The sequence below is a fragment of the Pleurodeles waltl genome, chromosome 7 (assembly GCF_031143425.1).
Source record: "Pleurodeles waltl isolate 20211129_DDA chromosome 7, aPleWal1.hap1.20221129, whole genome shotgun sequence".
Lineage (NCBI taxonomy): Eukaryota > Metazoa > Chordata > Amphibia > Caudata > Salamandridae > Pleurodeles > Pleurodeles waltl.
The window spans coordinates 9,360,815-9,381,769 of NC_090446.1; the positions used below are offsets into that span (position 1 = coordinate 9,360,815).

At 48.5% G+C, this 20,955-nt stretch overlaps 1 protein-coding gene across 5 annotated transcripts in view; it reads right to left on the reverse strand.

Annotated features, from left to right (window-relative positions):
• The window catches only part of LOC138303536 (uncharacterized), a 126,691-nt gene that overhangs the window by 5,355 nt on the left and 100,381 nt on the right, over positions 1–20,955 (reverse strand). For all 5 annotated transcript variants that reach the window (XR_011205409.1, XM_069242756.1, XM_069242757.1 and 2 more), the window contains exon 14: positions 19,053–19,198. Coding sequence is in view for 4 of the 5 variants with exons in the window: in XM_069242756.1 (XP_069098857.1) it covers positions 19,053–19,198 (146 nt within the window). In the remaining variant the exon portion in view is untranslated. The remainder of the gene's footprint in view (positions 1–19,052; positions 19,199–20,955) is intronic.

Genomic DNA, 20,955 nt, shown 5'->3' on the forward strand with positions numbered 1-20,955 from the left:
TGCATACTCCTGCAATGTAGTGTTGGGCTCCGACTTTGCAAGCTGTTGTTCTTCAAATACGTCTGTAATATTACACACTCACACCACATGTACTTTATTCAGCACCAGCGGTGACACGCACACCTCCATTTAAAGATTGGTTTCAGCATGTCTCATTTAAGGATTTTACACATGCCGGTGACATGCACACCTGAGTTTGTATAGTTCACAGTGTGTCACACCATACTTGTCGTTTTGACTTTTAAGGCACATTTTTAACTTTTCTGTCTGCATTTCAAACCGAAAAACCTAGAGATTGTGGGCAAGGACACATAGGCCCTTATTATGAACAAGGCGGGATTTCCCGCCGTGTTCATGCTGGCGGTCTTAACACAGACCGCCAGCCCAGTTGAGGAACCCGCCGGCCCAATAAAGAACATTCTGCAGGACCGGTGGGCAGAAACAGTGTTTCCGCCCACCAGCCCAGCGGAATACAGGGCCTGGACATTGCCGACGGCTCCACATGGAGCCGTCATTAATGCCGCAGTGCGGCGGGTGCAGCCACACCCGTCGCACATATCACTGCCCATAAATCGGGCAGTGACCTGCGCGACGGGGCTGTGCACAGGGGCCCCTGCACTGCCCATGCAAGGTCCATGGGCAGTGCAGGGGGACCCAGAGCACCCCCTTCCACCAGCCTTTCACTGGCGGGGGAAACCGCCAGGGAAAGGCTGGAGGAACATGTGTTCTTTATCTGTTATAGAACTCCGGCATCGTCAGGCTGTCTGGCGGTGATAGCATGGTGGTGGCGGAGGGCCACCTGTGGCGGTCCCCCAGTGTTCGTAATATGGTGGTCCAGACTGCCATGCCGGTAGCGGTATTTTCTGCCACCATTGCGGTCCGGACCGCCATGCTCATAATGACCCCCATATTGTGATTCATGCTTCTCGAAAGTTTTATTGTGATCGGACCCTATTTATTGCTCACATGGTGACTCCTCACAATGTTATTCTTTTGACCATATGGTGATAGAAATTATTATGAAATAGGGTGCCTAGTACTGTTTGTGTCCACTTGTGTAAATTATCTTTTTGTTCTGTTTTCCCTCTTTCCTTGTATATATATTGTTTTTGTTTTTTGTTCTTGCATTGGTTTAAATCACAAGAGCTCCATCTTGCACCCTCTCTCCTCATTATTATTAACTGTGTTAAAGTTTTAAAGGGGGTCTGTGAACCTTCTTAAACACCATGCAATCTGTAAATCCACCCCCCTTTCTAGAAGTGTTTGGTCAACTGCCTATAAGGTTGAGATGTTGGTTCGATACATTTGAAACGTACTTGGGTGCCACTGGGGCTTCCCGTTTCAGACCTGAGAGAAAAAAAGATGTATTGCTACATTCTTTAGGGTTTGAAGGTCAGTCTGTTTTCAAACACCTACCCGAAGTTGAACTGGATGAAGGGGCGAGTGTTAGATGAACATTTAGAGGCAGTGAGGGGAATCTAGAAAAAAGGTTTGATGTTGAACCTAGTTTGGTGGTGATAAGTCACACGTTTTTCATGAGAAAACAACTTTCTGGTGAAAATGTGTACAACTTTGTGTCTGCACTGAGGAGGTTAGTGTCTGAGTGCCAAATCAAAAATTTCATAGTTCAGTCAGTACGTGATACGTGATCAGTTCAGTGGTCATTGTTCAGGCTAAAGTACTCAGCTGAAATTGTCTTTAGGAAATCCTTCACTGGAAGACACCCTGTAGATTGGTAAAAGTATCGAAATATTCGAACTTTGAAACAGAGTATGAAAAACGATCTGTAGCCATCAGTGTTCTTCAAAACAGAGAAGTGAAGAGCACCAGGGACAGGATCCTTAAATAAGGGTTGAACCAGCCCGTAGTTTCTTTAACCATTCACAGATCTGGTTCAGGTGTGGAAATTTAACTCATGTTAAAAGTGGAAAGGTTTGCTTGGCTAGGAATGGGTCATTAAGCCACAGCCAAAGAAGACAGATTGATAAAGTAGATAATATGGTCACTGATAAAGCCGTTACAGTTGGAGATAAACTCTACCAAAATAGAATATGATCTCAGAGAAATGGTAATCAGGAAAGATGATGTGGTCACAGGTGACCCTGCCTTTTGTGTAGATTCCTACGTAGATGTTATGGTTGGGGACAAAGTTGTAAAACTTGGTTGATTCTGGGCACAGAAAAACGATGAACACAGGAGTTGTTCAAGACGTTGTGGCCTAGTAGGGAGTTGGAGCCTCCCCACCGTGCTCCAGTATTGTATGAAGGAAGGGAAATTTACATCCAGATTCTTTGAGGATGTTATGACTTTTGGCGGCAGGAAGATTTTTGCTAAAGTATATGTTGCAATCAAAGGTCTCTGTATTCTGGGGTGGTTTCACTAGAGATCGTTCTGCATGGTGTTGAGACAGCTCACTAAAGATCAAGTGTCTGTTGTGACTAAAGTAGATCTGAAGTACTTAAGGAGAAGTTTCCTTCTGTCTTCACTAATGATCTTGGCGCCATCAAGGGTTTTCAACATAAAGGAAAGAAAGGTGTCATCCCAGTGGAACACAAATTAGAGTGTGCCATTCTCTGTCAGGGATGATCTGTAAAACGTACTGAAGACTTTGGCCCTCATTATGACTTTGGCGTTCTTTTCACAAGACTGCTGAAGATGCGGGAGCCAGAAGACCGCCATATTATGAGTTAAGTTGGATTTCCGCCCGTTTACCGTTGGAAATCCGACACCATTGGCCTGGCTGATGGCGGAAGAGAGGCGTTTCCACTGCAAGCACCGCCACGCCAACAGGACTCCTCCCGCTGTATTACGATAGGTTATAGGGTGCAACGGCTTCCTAAATGGTGGTGCGGCACTGGCAGTGGAAACGCCTACACCAATCCGCTCCTGGACGACCACCTCGCCGAGACAAGTGGACCGTCCGAAGGGGGGTGTTTGTGTGTGTGTTTGTATGCAGAGGGGTGGGGGTATCTGAGTGCGTATTTGTGTGTGAATGGGGGTGTCTCAGTGCGTGTATGTGTGCAAATGGGGGCTGTCTATGGGTGTGTATGTGTGCGCATGGGGGTGTCTCAGCGCGTGTTTGTGAGCGAGCAAGTGGTGTCTAAATGTATGCAGGCGGTTGGCGGGGTGTGTGTCTGCAGGTGTGTGGGTATGTGGGGGGTGTCTGCATGTGTGTGTGGATTGGTGGGGGGTGCCTGCATGTGTGTGGAAGAGTAGGGGGTGTTTGCAGGTGTGTGGTGGTGTGCCGGTGACAGGAATGGGATTCCTGTCACACGGTGCTTTACCACCAGGTTTTTTGTGGCGGGTGACTGCTGCGGAAAGCCTGGTGGTTTGCTGAGAAGTGATACCATCGGTCTTACGCCTGCCGCCGGGCCAGAGGTACTCACCGGAGGTCCTGGCCCGGCAGTCCGACCTCCCTGGTGCTACTAGGGACGTTGTGGTGGTTTGGCTTCGGCCAAACCGCCAGTCTCGTAATACGAGAGTCTTCACATGGGTGTGGCGGTCTTATGACCGACACACTCGTGATGAGGGCATTTGTGTGCAAAGAGAGTTATTGAACCTATAGTCATTCATATGGTTATCTCCTCTGGTTGTTGCAAAGAAGCGTAGTGGGGAATTGAGAGTCTGTGTGGATTCGAGGAGTCTAAACAAAGCCATTTGGGTAGATTCACACCAATTACCCAAAATACCTGAACTTTTTGCTCAAATAAGTGGGGCCAAAGTTTTCACAAAGTTCGATTTGGCTTCTGCCCACCATCAGGTTGTGTTGGAACCAAAGTCTAGGCACTACACGCCCTTTCTTTCTCCCATGAGTACTTGCCAATACTGCAGGATGTCTTTTGATTTGGCCTCTGCGGCATCAGTGCCTCAGAGGATCATGCATCTCATGCTTTATGTCACTGTATTTCAAGATGATGTCCTGATTGTTGCACAGACAGAGGAAGAGCATGATACCATTCTTGAACATGTGCTTATGATTTTCCAAGAGAAGGGGGTTGTCCTTCAAATTGAGAAATATGAGTTCTCTAAATCCAAAGTAGAGTATTTGGGGCACACAGTTTCTGATGAAGGAATGGAAACCAGACTAGAGTTGGTACTGTTGCTTCAGCACCTGTGGCTAATGCGGGTTTAAAGTCTTTTATGGGTTTGTGTGAATTTTATTCTTGTTTCAGACCAGACTATGCCACCCATATTAAGCCACTCACTGTGTTACTAAAAAAAGATATAGACTTTGTTTGGGATATTTCTTGTCAAGAATCTTTTGAATGGATCAAGAAACAGCCGGTGAGTTCTAAGATATTGAAACCATTCAATCCTACCTTGCCTTGTTATATAACGGTTGACGCATCTAACTATGGGTTCGGTGCCATTCTCACTCAACAAGATGGGAGTGTGGAACTTACAGTCAGTTATATATCCCAAGTGCTCAGGGGGCCTGAAATTAACTTCTCCACAATTGAAAAAGAATTGATGGCATGTTGTGGGTCATTCAATTCAATTTTAAGCCTTATGTGTGGGGGACCAAGTTCAGGGTGTAAATAGATCACAAACCGCTGGTGTCAATTTTGAGTGAGGGAAGAATTAAAGACCTAACCCCACGCATTGCCAGACTCTACCAAGTTGTTCCGTTATCATTTTGAAATTGAGGACGTTCAAGGGGCAAATAATGTTCGGGCGGATTTTCTGTCGAGATTTGCTGGTGAGTGTGATTGCCTCTGTCTCTGAAGCTGAATGGAGAGCAGAGTTGTTACTTGATGAGTCTCAAACAGGTCATGGTGTATGCAAAGAATGGGTGGCCTACTCAGAAGGCAATGGCACATTCATGTCAGCCATTTTGGAAAATTAATGATGAACTTTCAGTCAAAGATGGTTTGTTGATGAGGGGTGAAAAATTGGTACCACCTGCAGGGTTTAGACGCAGAATCATCTGGACCGCTCAAGACGTTCATCTGGGACGTACGTTCACCAAACAGTTCTTAAGACAGACATTCTGGTGACCGGCCATGGATGTGGAAACTGATCAGTTTCTTGCTGAGTGTATTAAATATTCGTCAGCGGAAAAGACATTGGTTGTGAGGAACCCTTCTTTGCATTCCACTGAATGTCCTGGCAGAGCGTGGACTTGGTGGGATCGTTTAATGTCTTACCTGCACATTCATATTTTGCTCTTGTGGTAATCGACTTTGATTCCAAATGGCCGGTGGTCAAATTTGTGGCTGAACCAAGTGGAGAAAGAGTGCTGAAGTTCAGGATAATATAGGGTCCGAGTATCTGTTAAGATCTAGACATGATTCAAGGAAGGTTGGCGGCAATGACCTGAGCACCAACCTAACTAAATCTGCAGGAATAAGCCTGATTGGAAATTAATGCAGACCCACTGGAGACAATCTCAACACCAATCGATCCCGTTCTGCCAGAGGAAACATCAACACCAGTCATGTTCAAGTAAATGCTGAAATGCCAGAGCAGCTTTGCAGCAGTTGTCGTACTAGACGTTTACCCATCCGCTACAGATAACTAATGAGTTCTTGTTTTGTATGCATATTTTCTTGTTATATTTCAATTTTGTGTTATTGTTTGATTTGTTCGTATTTGTAAAGGAAAGAGTGGTGTAATATTCTGCCTGGGCTGCCGATATTCTCCACTCTGGACGGTAATGACATCAGAGTGGAGTATGTTCACAGCGGACAATGCTGATCAGTTAAACCGGCAGTTGGGAAGGTATAAGCTGCAGACAGGACCTTACCTATCTTTGTAGCAGTTCCTGTTACTACACTACTTTAAATAAATTCAACATTGCCCAACTTACCTCTACTCTGAGTACTGCTGATTTTCTACTGTAGGAAGTTGGCTCTGAATGCACTATTTCAAAGTAAGGAATAGTATGCACAGAGTCCAAGGTTCCCCTTAGAGGTAAGATAGTGGCAAAAAGAGATAGTACTAATGCTCTATTTTGTGGTAGTGTGGTCGAGCAGTAGGCTTATCAAAGGAGTAGTGTTAAGCATTTGTTGTACATACACACAGGCAATAAATGAGGAACACACACTCAGAAACAATTCCAGGCCAATAGGTTTTTGTTATAGAAACATATCTTTTCTTAGTTTATTTTAAGAACCACAGGTTCAAAATCTACATGTAATATCTCATTCGAAAGGTATTGCAGGTAAGTACTCTAGGAACTTTGAACAATCACAATAGCATATATACTTTTTACATAAAACACATTTAGCTGTTTTAAAAGTGGACACAGTGCAATTTTCACAGTTCCTGGGGGAGGTAAAGTAATGTTAGTTCTTGCAGGTAAGTAAACCACCTACGGGGTTCAAATTGGGGTCCAAGGTAGCCCACCGTTGGGGGTTCAGAGCAACCCCAAAGTCACCACACCAGCAGCTCAGGGCCGGTCAGGTGCAGAGTTCAAAGTGGTGCCCAAAACGCATAGGCTTCAATGGAGAGAAGGGGGTGCCCCGGTTCCAGTCTGCCAGCAGGTAAGTACCCGCGTCTTAGGAGGGCAGACCAGGGGGGTTTTGTAGGGCACTGGGGGGGACACAAGCTCACACAAAAAGTACACCCTCAGCGGCACTGGGTCGGCCGGGTGCAGTGTGCAAACATGCATCGGGTTTCCAATGGATTTCAATGAGAGACCAAGGGGTCTCTTCAGCGGTGCAGGCAGGCAAGGGGGGGGGCTCCTCGGGGTAGCCACCACCTGGGCAAGGGAGAGGGCCTCCTGGGGGTCACTCCTGCACTGAAGATCCGATCCTTCAGGTGCTGGGGGCTGCGGGAGCAGGGTCTTTCCCAGCCGTCGGGATTTTAGAGTCAGGCAGTCGCGGTCAGGGGGAGCCTCGGGATTCCCTCTGCAGGCGTCGCTGTGGGGGCTCAGGGGGGGCAACTTTGGTTACTCACAGTCTCGGAGTCGCCGGAGGGTCCTCCCTGAGGTGTTGGTTCTCCACCAGTCGAGTCGGGGTCGCCGGGTGCAGTGTTGCAAGTCTCACGCTTCTTGCGGGGATTGCAGGGGTCTTTAAATCTGCTCCTCTGGATACAAAGTTGCAGTCTTTGTTGAACAGAGCCGCTGTTCTCAGGAGTTTCTTGGTCTCTTGGAAGCAGGGCAGTCCTCTGAGGATTCAGAGGTCGCTGGTCCCAGGGAAAGCGTCGCTGGAGCAGTTTTCTTCTGAAGGCAGGAGACAGGCCAGTAGGACTGGGGCCAAAGCAGTTGGTGTCTTCTTTCTTCTTCTGCAGGGGTTTTCAGCTCAGCAGTCCTCTTCTTCTGTAAGTTGCAGGAATCTATCTTGCTGGGTTCTGGGAGCCCCTAAATACTCGATTTAGGGGTGTGTTTAGGTCTGGGAGGGCAGTAGCCAATGGCTACTGTCCTTGAGGGTGGCTACACCCTCTTTGTGCCTCCTCCCTGAGGGGAGGGGGGCACATCCCTATTCCTATTGGGGGAATCCTCCATGTGCAAGATGGAGGATTTCTAAAAGTTAGAGTCACTTCAGCTCAGGACACCTTAGGGGCTGTCCTGACTGGCCAGTGACTCCTCCTTGTTTTTCTCATTAATTCCTCCGGCCTTGCCGCCAAAAGTGGGGCCGTGGCTGGAGGGGGCGGGCAACTCCACTAGCTGGAGTGCCCTGTGGTGCTGGAACAAAGGGGGTGAGCCTTTGAGGCTCACCGCCAGGTGTTACAGCTCCTGCCTGGGGGAGGTGATAGCATCTCCACCCAGTGCAGGCTTTGTTACTGGCCACAGAGTGACAAAGGCACTCTCCCCATGTGGCCAGCAACATGTCTCGAGTGTGGCAGGCTGCTAAAACCAGTCAGCCTACACGGGTAGTTGGTTAAGGTTTCAGGGGGCACCTCTAAGGTGCCCTCTGGGGTGTATTTCACAATAAAATGTACACTGGCATCAGTGTGCCTTTATTGTGCTGAGAAGTTTGATACCAAACTTCCCAGTTTTCAGTGTAGCCATTATGGTGCTGTGGAGTTCGTGTTTGACAGACTCCCAGACCATATACTCTTATGGCTACCCTGCACTTATAATGTCTAAGGTTTTGTTTAGACACTGTAGGGGCCCAGTGCTCATGCACTGGTGCCCTCACCTATGGTATAGTGCACCCTGCCTTAGGGCTGTAAGGCCTGCTAGAGGGGTGACTTATCTATACTGCATAGGCAGTGTGAGGTTGGCATGGCACCCTGAGGGGAGTGCCATGTCGACTTACTCGTTTTGTCCTCACCAGCACACACAAGCTGGCAAGCAGTGTGTCTGTGCTGAGTGAGGGGTCCCCAGGGTGGCATAAGTTATGCTGCAGCCCTTAGAGACCTTCCCTGGCAACAGGGCCCTTGGTACCAGGGGTACCAGTTACAAGGGACTTACCTGGATGCCAGGGTGTGCCAATTGTGTAAAACAAAAGTACAGGGTAGGGAAAGAACACTGGTGCTGGGGCCTGGTTAGCAGGCCTCAGCACACTTTGAAATCAAAACATAGCATCAGCAAAGGAAAAAAGTCAGGGAGTAACCATGCCAAGGAGGCATTTCCTTACACAACCCCCCCCCCCAAACGAAAGAGGATGAGACTAACATTTCCCAAGAGAGTCTTCATTTTCTAAGTGGAAGAACCTGGAAAGGCCATCTGCATTGGCATGGGCAGTCCCAGGTCTGTGTTCCACTATAAAGTCCATTCCCTGTAGGGAGATGGACCACCTCAACAGTTTTGGATTTTCACCTTTCATCTGAGAGGTCTGTGGTCAGTTTGAACTACAAAGTGAGTACCAAAGAGGTATGGTCTCAGCTTCTTCAGGGACCAAACCACAGCAAAGGCCTCCCTCTCAATGGCACTCCAACACTGCTCCCTGGGGAGTAACCTCCTGCTAATTAAAGCAACAGGCTGGTCAAGGCCATCATCATTTGTTTGGGACAAAACTGCCCCTACCCCATGTTCAGAGGCATCTGTCTGCACAATGAACTGCTTGGAGTAATCTGGAGCTTTTAGAACTGGTGCTGTGCACATTGCTTGTTTCAGGGTGTCAAAGGCCTGTTGGCATTCTACAGTCCAGTTTACCTTCTTGGGCATTTTCTTGGAGGTGAGTTCTGTGAGGGCTGTCACTATGGATCCATATCCCTTCACAAACCTCCTATAGTACCCAGTCAAGCCAAGGAATGCCCTGACTTGAGTCTGGGTTTTTGGAGCTGCCCAGTCCAGAATAGTCTGGATCTTAGGCTGGAGTGGCTGAACTTGGCCTCCACCTACAAGGTGTCCCAAGTAAACCACAGTTCCCTGCCCTATCTGGCATTTGGATGCCTTGATAGAGAGACCTGCTGATTGCAGAGCCTTCAAAACCTTCTTCAGGTGGACCAGGTGATCCTGCCAGTTGGAGCTAAAGACAGCAATATCATCAAGATAAGCTGCACTAAAGGACTCCAAACCAGCAAGGACTTGATTCACCAACCTTTGGAAGGTGGCAGGGGCATTCTTTAAACCAAAGGGCATGACAGTAAACTGATAATGCCCATCAGGTGTGGAGAATGCTGTCTTTTCTTTTGCTCCAGGTGCCATTTTGATTTGCCAGTACCCTGCTGTTAAGTCAAAGGTACTTAAGAATTTGGCAGCACCTAATTTGTCTATCAGTTCATCAGCTCTAGGAATGGGATGGGCGTCTGTCTTGGTGACAGAATTAAGTCCTCCGTAGTCCACACAAAACCTCATCTCTCTCTTTCCATCTTTGGTGTGAGGTTTGGGGACTAAGACCACTGGGCTAGCCCAGGGGCTGTCAGAGTGCTCAATTACTCCCAATTCCAGCATCTTGTGGACTTCCACCTTGATGCTTTCCTTAACTTGGTCAGACTGTCTGAATATTTTGTTTTTGACAGGCATGCTGTCTCCTGTGTCCACATCATGGGTACACAGGTGTGTCTGACCAGGGGTTAGGGAAAAGAGCTCAGCAAACTGTTGCAGGACCTTCCTACAATCAGATTGCTGTTGGTCAGAGAGGGTGTCTGAATAGATCACTCCATCAACTGAGCCATCCTTAGGGTTTGATGAGAGAAGATCAGGGAGAGGTTCACTCTCAGCTTCCTGATCCTCATCTGTTACCATCAACAGATTCACATCAGCCCTGTCATGGAAGAGCTTAAGGCGGTTCACATGGATCACCCTCTTGGGGCTCCTGCTAGTGCCCAGGTCCACCAGGTAGGTGACCTGACTCTTCCTCTCTAGCACTGGGTAAGGGCCACTCCATTTGTCCTGAAGTGCCCTGGGAGCCACAGGCTCCAAAACCCAGACTTTCTGCCCTGGTTGAAATTCAACCAGTGCAGCCTTTTGGTCATACCAAAACTACTGGAGCTGTTGGCTGGCCTCAAGGTTTTTACTTGCCTTTTCCATGTACTCTGCCATCCTTGAGCGAAGGCCAAGTACATAGTCCACTATGTCTTGTTTAGGCTCATGAAGAGGTCTCTCCCAGCCTTCTTTCACAAGAGCTAGTGGTCCCCTTACAGGGTGGCCAAACAGAAGTTCAAAGGGTGAGAACCCTACTCCCTTCTGAGGCACCTCTCTGTCAGCGAAAAGCAGACATGGCAAGAGGACATCCCATCTCCTTTTGAGTTTTTCTGGGAGCCCCATGATCATGCCCTTTAATGTCTTGTTGAATCTCTCAACAAGGCCATTAGTTTGTGGATGATAGGGTGTAGTGAATTTATAAGTCACTCCACACTCATTCCACATGTGTTTCAGGTATGCTGACATGAAGTTGGTACCTCTGTCAGACACCACCTCCTTAGGGAAGCCCACTCTGGTAAAGATACCAATGAGGGCCTTGGCTACTGCAGGGGCAGTAGTCGACCTAAGGGGAATAGCTTCAGGATACCTAGTAGCATGATCCACTACTACTAGTATGTACATATTTCCTGAGGCTGTGGGAGGTTCAAGTGGACCCACTATGTCCACACCCACTCTTTCAAAGGGGACCCCCACCACTGGAAGTGGAATGAGGGGGGCCTTTGGATGTCCACCTGTCTTACCACTGGCTTGACAGGTGGTACAGGAGACACAAAACCCCTTAACTTTCTGGGACATGTTGGGCCAGTAGAAGTGGCTGACTAGTCTCTCCCACGTCTTGGTTTGTCTCAAATGCCCAGCAAGGGGAATATCATGGGCTAAGGTCAGTATGAACTCTCTGAACGCCTGAGGCACTACCACTCTCCTAGTGGCACCAGGTTTGGGATCTCTTGCCTCAGTGTACAGGAGCCCATCTTCCCAATAGACCCTATGTGTTCCAGTTTTCTTGCCATTGGACTCTTCATGTTTCTTGCCCCTTACACAACTGCTCCCTTGAGGGTCCCCCTGGGCCTAAGAGCTCAACCTGATAAGGTTCTAACTCCATAGGCTCAGTTCCCTCAGAGGGCAGAACTTCTTCCTGAGAAGAGAGGTTCTCTTTTTGTTGTTGTGTTGCAGCTGGTTTCCCAGCTGGCTTTCCTTTTCTCTTGGTTGGCTGGGCCCTTTTTCCAGACTCCAGCTCTACTTTTTCACCCTGAGCCTTGCACTGTGCCCTTGTCTTGACACACACCAGTTCAGGGATACCCAGCATGGCTCCATGGGTTTTCAGTTCTACCTCAGCCCATGCTGAGGACTCCAGGTCATTTCCAAGCAAACAGTCTACTGGGATATTTGAGGAGACCACCACCTGTTTCAGGCCATTGACCCCTCCCCACTCTAAAGTTACCATAGCCATGGGTTGTACTTTAGTCTGATTGTCAGCGTTGGTGACTGGATAACTTTGTCCAGCCAGGTATTGACCAGGGGAAACCAGTTTCTCTGTCACCATAGTGACACTGGCACCTGTATCCCTCAGGCCTTCTACACTTGTCCCATTAATTAAGAGCTGCTGCCTGTATTTTTGCATGTTAGGAGGCCAGGCAGCCAGTGTGGCTAAATCCACCCCACCCTCAGAGACTAATGTAGCTTCAGTGTGACACCTGATTTGCTCTGGGCACACTGTTGATCCCACTTGGAGACTAGCCATTCCAGTGTTAGCTGGTGTGGAGTTAGAAGTGGTAGTTTTCTTGGGACAGGCCTTGTCTCCAGTTTGGTGTCCAGGCGGATTACAGCTACGACACCAGGCCTTTTTGGGATCAAAGTTTTTACCCTTCTACCCAAAATTGTTTTGTGAAGAGGCTCTGGGCCCACCCTCCTGTGCAGGTTTTTGGGGGCCTGAAGAAGACTCTTTACTATTTTTGGATGTCTCAACACTCTTCCCCTGGGGAGGCTTTGTGACCCCTTTCTTTTGGTCACCCCCTGTGGTAGTCTTGGTCACCCTAGTCTTGACGCAATGGTCCGCCTTCTTTCCCAATTCTTGGGGAGAAATTGGTCCTAGGTCTACCAGATGCTGATGCAGTTTATCATTTGAACAATTACTTAACAGGTGTTCTTTCACAAATAAATTGTACAGCCCATCATAATTATTAACACCACTGCCTTGAATCCAACCATCCAGTGTTTTCACTGAGTAGTCCACAAAATCAACCCAGGTCTGGCTCGAGGTTTTTTGAGCCCCCCTGAATCTAATTCTATACTCCTCAGTGGAGAATCCAAAGCCCTCAATCAGGGTTCCCTTCATGAGGTCATAAGATTCTGCATCTTTTCCAGAGAGTGTGAGGAGTCTATCCCTACACTTTCCAGTGAACATTTCCCAAAGGAGAGCACCCCAGTGAGACTTGTTCACTTTTCTGGTTACACAAGCCCTCTCAAAAGCTGTGAACCATTTGGTGATGTCATCACCATCTTCATATTTAGTTACAATCCCTTTTGGGATTTTCAACATGTCAGGAGAATCTCTGACCCTAGTTATGTTGCTGCCACCATTGATGGGTCCTAGGCCCATCTCTTGTCTTTCCCTTTCTATGGCTAGGATCTGTCTTTCCAAAGCCAATCTTTTGGCCATCCTGGCTAACTGGATGTCCTCTTCACTGGGATTATCCTCAGTGATTTCAGAGAGGTTGGTCCCTCCTGTGAGGGAACCAGCATCTCTGACTATTATGTTTGGAGACAGGGCTTGAGAGGCCCTGTTCTCCCTAGTTAGGACTGGTAGGTGGGAATTTTCCTCCAAGTCACTATCTTCATCCTCTGTGTTGCCATCCTCAGAGGGGTTGGCCTTTTCAAACTCTGCCAAAAGCTCCTGGAGCTGTAGTTTGGAAGGTCTGGGGCCCATTGTTATTTTCTTTATTTTACAGAGTGACCTTAGCTCCCTCATCTTAAGATGGAGGTAAGGGGTGGTGTCGAGTTCCACCACATTCATCTCTGTACTAGACATTATGCTTCTAAAAGTTGGAATACTTTTTAAGAATCTAAAACTAGTTCTAGGTTCTAATTCAAACTTTCACAAAACTTTTAAACTCTAAAAGAAATGCTAACAGGGACTAACACAAGGCCCTATCAGGACTTTAAAAAATGTAGAAAAATAGTTCAAATTGCAAAAATCAATTTCTAGTGACAATTTTTGGAATTTGTCGTGTGATCAGGTATTGGCTGAGTAGTCCAGCAAATGCAAAGTCTTGTACCCCACCGCTGATCCACCAATGTAGGAAGTTGGCTCTGTATGCACTATTTCAAAGTAAGGAATAGTATGCACAGAGTCCAAGGGTTCCCCTTAGAGGTAAGATAGTGGCAAAAAGAGATAGTACTAATGCTCTATTTTGTGGTAGTGTGGTCGAGCAGTAGGCTTATCAAAGGAGTAGTGTCAAGCATTTGTTGTACATACACACAGGCAATAAATGAGGAACACACACTCAGAAACAATTCCAGGCCAATAGGTTTTTGTTATAGAAAAATATATTTTCTTAGTTTATTTTAAGAACCACAGGTTCAAATTCTACATGTAATATCTCATTCGAAAGGTATTGCAGGTAAGTACTCTAGGAACTTTGAACAATCACAATAGCATACATACTTTTTACATAAAACACATTTAGCTGTTTTAAAAGTGGACACAGTGCAATTTTCACAGTTCCTGGGGGAGGTAAAGTAATGTTAGTTCTTGCAGGTAAGTAAACCACCTACGGGGTTCAAATTGGGGTCCAAGGTAGCCCACCGTTGGGGGTTCAGAGCAACCCCAAAGTCACCACACCAGCAGCTCAGGGCCGGTCAGGTGCAGAGTTCAAAGTGGTGCCCAAAACGCATAGGCTTCAATGGAGAGAAGGGGGTGCCCCGGTTCCAGTCTGCCAGCAGGTAAGTACCCGCGTCTTCGAAGGGCAGACCAGGGGGGTTTTGTAGGGCACCGGGGGGGACACAGCTCACACAAAAAGTACACCCTCAGCGGCACTGGGGCGGCCGGGTGCAGTGTGCAAACACGCTTCGGGTTTCCAATGGATTTCAATGAGAGACCAAGGGGTCTCTTCAGCGGTGCAGGCAGGCAAGGGGGGGTCTCCTCGGGGTAGCCACCACCTGGGCAAGGGAGAGGGCCTCCTGGGGGTTACTCCTGCACTGAAGTTCCGATCCTTCAGGTGCTGGGGGCTGCAGGTGCAGGGTCTTTCCCAGCCGTCGGGATTTTAGAGTCAGGCAGTCGCGGTCAGGGGGAGCCTCGGGATTCCCTCTGCAGGCGTCGCTGTAGGGGCTCAGGGGGGGCAACTTTGGTTACTCACAGTCTCGGAGTCGCCGGAGGGTCCTCCCTGAGGTGTTGGTTCTCCACCAGTCGAGTCGGGGTCGCTGGGTGCAGTGTTGCAAGTCTCACGCTTCTTGCGGGGATTGCAGGGGTCTTTAAATCTGCTCCTCTGGATACAAAGTTGCAGTCTTTGTTGAACAGAGCCGCTGTTCTCAGGAGTTTCTTGGTCTCTTGGAACCAGGGCAGTCCTCTGAGGATTCAGAGGTCGCTGGTCCCAGGGAAAGCGTCGTTGGAGCAGTTTTCTTCTGAAGGCAGGAGACAGGCCGGTAGGACTGGGGCCAAAGCAGTTGGTGTCTTCTTTCTTCTTCTGCAGGGGTTTTCAGCTCAGCAGTCCTCTTCTTCTGTAAGTTGCAGGAATCTATCTTGCTGGGTTCTGGGAGCCCCTAAATACTCGATTTAGGGGTGTGTTTAGGTCTAGGAGGGCAGTAGCCAATGGCTACTGTCCTTGAGGGTGGCTACACCCTCTTTGTGCCTCCATCCTTAGGGGAGGGGGGCACATCCCTATTCCTATTAGGGGAATCCTCCATCTGCAAGATGGAGGATTTCTAAAAGTTAGAGTCACTTCAGCTCAGGACACCTTAGGGGCTGTCCTGACTGGCCAGTGACTCCTCCTTGTTTTTCTCATTAATTCCTCCGGCCTTGCCGCCAAAAGTGGGGCCGTGGCCGGAGGGGGCGGGCAACTCCACTAGCTGGAGTGCCCTGTGGTGCTGGAACAAAGGGGGTGAGCCGTTGAGGCTCACCGCCAGGTGTTACAGCTCCTGCCTGGGGGAGGTGATAGCATCTCCACCCAGTGCAGGCTTTGTTACTGGCCACAGAGTGACAAAGGCACTCTCCCCATGTGGCCAGCAACATGTCTCGAGTGTGGCAGGCTGCTAAAACCAGTCAGCCTACACGGGTAGTTGGTTAAGGTTTCAGGGGGCACCTCTAAGGTGCCCTCTGGGGTGTATTTCACAATAAAATGTACACTGGCATCAGTGTGCCTTTATTGTGCTGAGAAGTTTGATACCAAACTTCCCAGTTTTCAGTGTAGCCATTATGGTGCTGTGGAGTTCGTGTTTGACAGACTCCCAGACCATATACTCTTATGGCTACCCTGCACTTATAATGTCTAAGGTTTAGACACTGTAGGGGCCCAGTGCTCATGCACTGGTGCCCTCACCTATGGTATAGTGCACCCTGCCTTAGGGCTGTAAGGCCTGCTAGAGGGGTGACTTATCTATACTGCATAGGCAGTGTGAGGTTGGCATGGCACCCTGAGGGGAGTGCCATGTCGACTTACTTGTTTTGTCCTCACCAGCACACACAAGCTGGCAAGCAGTGTGTCTGTGCTGAGTGAGGGGTCCCCAGGGTGGCATAAGCTATGCTGCAGCCCTTAGAGACCTTCCCTGGCATCAGGGCCCTTGGTACCATGGGTACCAGTTACAAGGGACTTACCTGGATGCCAGGGTGTGCCAATTGTGTAAAACAAAAGTAGAGGTTAGGGAAAGAACACTGGTGCTGGGGCCTGGTTAGCAGGCCTCAGCACACTTTCAAATCAAAACATAGCATCAGCAAAGGCAAAAAGTCAGGGGTTAACCATGCCAAGGAGGCATTTCCTTACATCTACGATCACCACAAAGTCCTTTCTGGTCACTGTGGCTGTGACTCCTCCCTTAGTAGGGACCGCGTATGGGCACAGGCTCCATTATTAGATCGTTGTGAGTCCAACAAATGAGTTAAAGTATGGAATGGTTAGTACTGAGAACATGGACGGGAGACTACCCTGCTTTGAGGGGCATCACTTTACACAAAGGTTGTGTCTGTAGAACAGCCTGGGAGAACAAATTAAAGAAGAACCACTCAAAACCAATACTAAAAGTGACGAGAGAGAATCCACATCCTCTGCTTTGAGTGTATAAAAGTGGGAGCCACTAACCCAACTGGGGGACTGCTCGCAGACAACTCAGGGTAAAGCTATGCAAACAGAGCTGATGTCTTCCTGGCAGTCAGCTTCCAAAAGCTGAGGGGACGCCACCTGGAGTTTGGTCTTGCTGGACAAAGCTGAATCTCTGACATAAAGCACGTTAAAGCAAACCGGCTACTGAGAGTGTAAAGCAGCGTCCCAATCCTGCAGATATGTCACTGACCGGAAGCACCAGAACAGCTTGCCTGTAGTGCTGTGAGGGTCCGCTGGCTGGAGGAAGGCTGAATAGAGTGATATCCATGCACGAAGGCATATGGGTTGCGGTTTCTCCATGTGGGCGATTACCAGAGAAACCACAGATGGTGGTCATCACTGTTCCCCCCCAAGAAGCTTGTGCCCAAGTTGGAGCACGCTGTTCAGAAGCGTGAGGTGCAGTACACCAACCTCAGTGTGTTTTGTGCCGGTGTTTATTGCACCAAAAGAGCAATAAATTAAACTCTACATCTTAAAACCTACATAGTAACACAGCAAGTAAAAGGTTGGGTGGGGTAGGTTTTGACACCCTCTCCCAAGAACAGATAAAGGATTTGTTATTGGATAGAGGATATCTGCTTAACAGTTTTTCAGGCACAATCACTGCCACCGATTTCTAGGGTACCATTATCACCGGGTCCAGTATTTATTCCCTTGGGAAGGTCAGGGCTAGCTCAGCCCCTGAACTTATAGCTGGCTCTCCCGAAGGCGAAGCCTGATCGAGAGTAGAAAGCCAGGGAGTGTGAGAAGGAGAAGCCGAAATTAGCTCGTCAGGGAAAAGGAAGAGAGAGAGACATGAAGAATAGCCACTGGAGGAGGGAAAGCGAGAGCATGATGAGCGTGAGAGACAGGGAAAGAAGAGAGCGGGAGTGAGAGAGGATAGCTATAGAGAAAGACGTATGAGACGGCAGCAGAGATAGATATATTTAGGAAAGCGATTCCGCTCACAATCGTACAGGAGCTGCTGCCAAGGCTCCAACGAGCATATGCTGATGTACGTGGCAGGGCAAGGTACTCTGGACTGGTTTGCGAGATTTAAGATGGCTGGTGTAGCTCGGGCTTTGAATGATGAGTCTACGGCAACTACTCTCATGAGTCGCTTGCCCACTGCAGGTACGACCATCACTAGAAGGATGCCCGTGGCTGTGCAATGTATTATGAGTGGATTAAGGAAGCTCTAATTTGATGGTTTCGGCTGTTGCCACCTCAGTGTCTGCAGAGGTTCAAGGATAGCAAGACAACACAGAGTTCTATCTGCGCACTCAATTCATGATGTGTTGCATGAGTGTAATGAAAGAAAGACAGGGTGAGAGGGATGTTGGCCAAAAACGGTCATTCCCTTAACCAGGTAAAGGCACGAGTGCTCTAGCCGACTAGGGCAACGCATTTCAGATCCAACAGAGAAGGGTCCAGAGGAGCCTGCAGTGTTGGCGAACAGGTTTAACAAAGGGCTGGAGCAGCACGGCTCTAAGCACAAGCGGGAAAGAGGACTCCTAAGCGGGCTGGGTATGCGTCAGGGCAGGTCCGAGGGTTCCAAGGGAACAGATGAAGAAAGGGAATCGGTTTCCAAGTCAGCAACAGCACAAGGAGAAGGGAGGACCGTAAAGTTTTGAATCCTTGGTGATTATTTGTACATTTTAAGAGTCACAAGGAGGGACACTACAGAAGAGACTGTACTAGCTGCATCCTTGATGGAGACTGTGTTGACTGTGGGTAAGGGGACCCAAAAGGTTCCTGGTGCACTAAGCAGTGGCTATGGATATTTAAAAAAGGGACCCAGATACTTTGAAGCACCTTAACCGCAACCCAATGGGGTTTGTGTTAGAAGCTTATATGGGTGAAAGGAAGGTTCCTACTCGGAGTCACACAGGGGCTTATAGACCTATGGTTGAGAGGAAGTATCTCAAACCAGCGGAGATTCTCACTGGCGCCCATGGCAGATGATTAGCAGCCAATGGAGTGGACGCAGAGTATCCGACTACCCAAACTGAAGTGGAAATCAAAGGCAAGTCGGTCATAATTGATGTCAGTGTGAGAGAGAAGCAAGTACTGGGTGCCTTTAGGATAATGATCTGACTGTCCCAGGTTTAGCACGAGGGCCGGAGCCTGCATGGCTTTGACGCAACAGCTTTGTTGACCAAGACACAAGCTGCACGTCAGTCTCAGGAGGAGACTAGTGCGGAGGAATTTCCTGTTGAGCTCTTGAGGTTGGGACACACGCTTGATCTGGTGTTACCTGATTTTAAAGCATGGGTGAGTATCGTAGCAGCAGGTGATAAAGTATAGCGCTGAGAGGAGCCAGCGGCTGGGTGGGTATGCCGTGAGTGAACCCAGCTATTGTGGAAGGTGATGGGACGCTTTTGTGTCTACTGACAAAGACTGCATTTATTATGCAAGAATTTAAGTACCCAGACAGCTTTATAAGTCGTGCAGTTGGTGTCCTTGGAGACTCTTAAGGTTCCAGATCCCTTTCCTTTACTAACCTGCCGTGATGTGAGGCCCAGAGTGGTGACCAATTCTTCCTTCCGCTGGGCCGTGATGTAATGGTTGTAATAGAATTCCTTCTCCAGTTCCTCAAGCTGACGACTCGTATACGGCATGCGATATCTCTGTTGTGTTCTTGTCTTACCTAAAACAAAAAATAAAATAAATAAATAAAACCAAAAACTGATCACCGACAGCCCTGGACAGGTATGTATTCAACATGATAAGAGGACATGACGCCCCTGCCATAGCGCTGGCTTGTTGTGTGTAAATATCCGAATGACAGAGTAAGGGGGGAGCATATTCTAGTTTAGTGTAGTGCTACGGTAGTGCAAGGCGAGTGCATAGATTAATGTAGTACAAATATGTATTTTGCTGTATGGTTTCACTAGTGTATGTTCTGGGATGTTGCAAACCTAGGGTATGAACTGTGCATTGAAAATGAAATTGTTTAAGTTGAAATTGTGTAAGTCAGTAGTTCCCAACCTGTGGTCCGGGGACCCCTGGGGATCCGCGAAGCCTCCTCAGGGGGTCCGCGTCTGCTTAGAAAATTTAATAATATTAATAGTTTCGGTCCCCAGCTTTGAGTAATGACTCATTGGGGGGTCCCCAGAATCCAATAATGATTCAGTGGGGGTTGCTGGGTTCCAGTACTGATAAAGCGGGGGTCCACAGAGGCCAAAAGGTTGGGAACCACTGGTTTAAGTTGTTAAGGGGAAATGCTACTTACCCTGCCATCTAGTGTTGGGGTCAGATGTTTGCAAGTGGATTTCCTTTGCAGACGGCTCTGGGGTCATGAGACGTGGTATGACTCCTCTCATTGTGCATTGCGCATAGGCACGTTTTGTTTTTGCACAGTGCGTGAGAATACGTATGGAGTGTTGATGTAAGTATGGTGCATCAAGCGCAATGCACAGTATAATAAAGGATGTGAGAGCTCTACCAAAGACAATGCGTGTCTGAGGAGGATGGTGAATGCATGTAGATCTACAGCACACATGTTATTAATAGATGCTTACAGGGCAAGAAGCGTTTTCAGTTCGCAGCACGTGTGGCTGTAGATACCTGGGTTTAACGTGGACTGTAAAGCAGTGTCCTCTGAAAGTGGTGGACAGGGTGTAGGTGACGCAAAAGTATGAATCCCTAGCACCATCAGGACCTCAATAGCCTATTGATGGGCCGAGGTCTTCACACAATAATGCTTGGTAAAGGTGCGTGGTGTTGCCTTATGGATATCCACTAGAGGGATGTTAACTAGGAAGACTTAGGCCCATATTTATACTTTTTGACGCTAAACTGCGCTAACGCAGTTTAGCGTCAAAAAATTTAGCGCCGTCTAACGCCATTCTGAAGCGCCATGCGGGCGCCGTATTTATGGAATGGCGTTAGCCGGCGCTAGCAGACCGGCGCTGCCTGGTGTGCGTGGAAAAAAACCACGTAGACCAGGCAGCGCCGGCGTAGGGGGAAAATGGCGTTAGGGCGTCTTAAAATGGGGCAAGTCAGGTTGAGGCAAAAAAATCGCCTCAACCCGATTTGCGCCATTATTTTCGCCGCCCAGACGCCATTTAAATGACTCCTGTCTTAGTAAAGACAGGAGTCATGCCCCCTTGCCCAATGGCCATGCCCAGGGGACTTATGTCCCCTGGGCATGGTCATTGGGCATAGTGGCATGTAGGGGGGCACAAATAAGGCCCCCCTATGCCACCCAAAAAAAATTAAAAAATATAAAAAATTATACTTACCTGAACTTACCTGAATGTCCCTGGGGTGGGTCCCTCCATCCTTGGGTGTCCTCCTGGGGTGGGCAGGGGTGGCAGGGGGGGTCCCTGGGGGCAGGGGAGGGCACCTGTGGGCTCATTTTGAGCCCACAGGCCCCTTAACGCCTACCCTGACCCAGGCGTT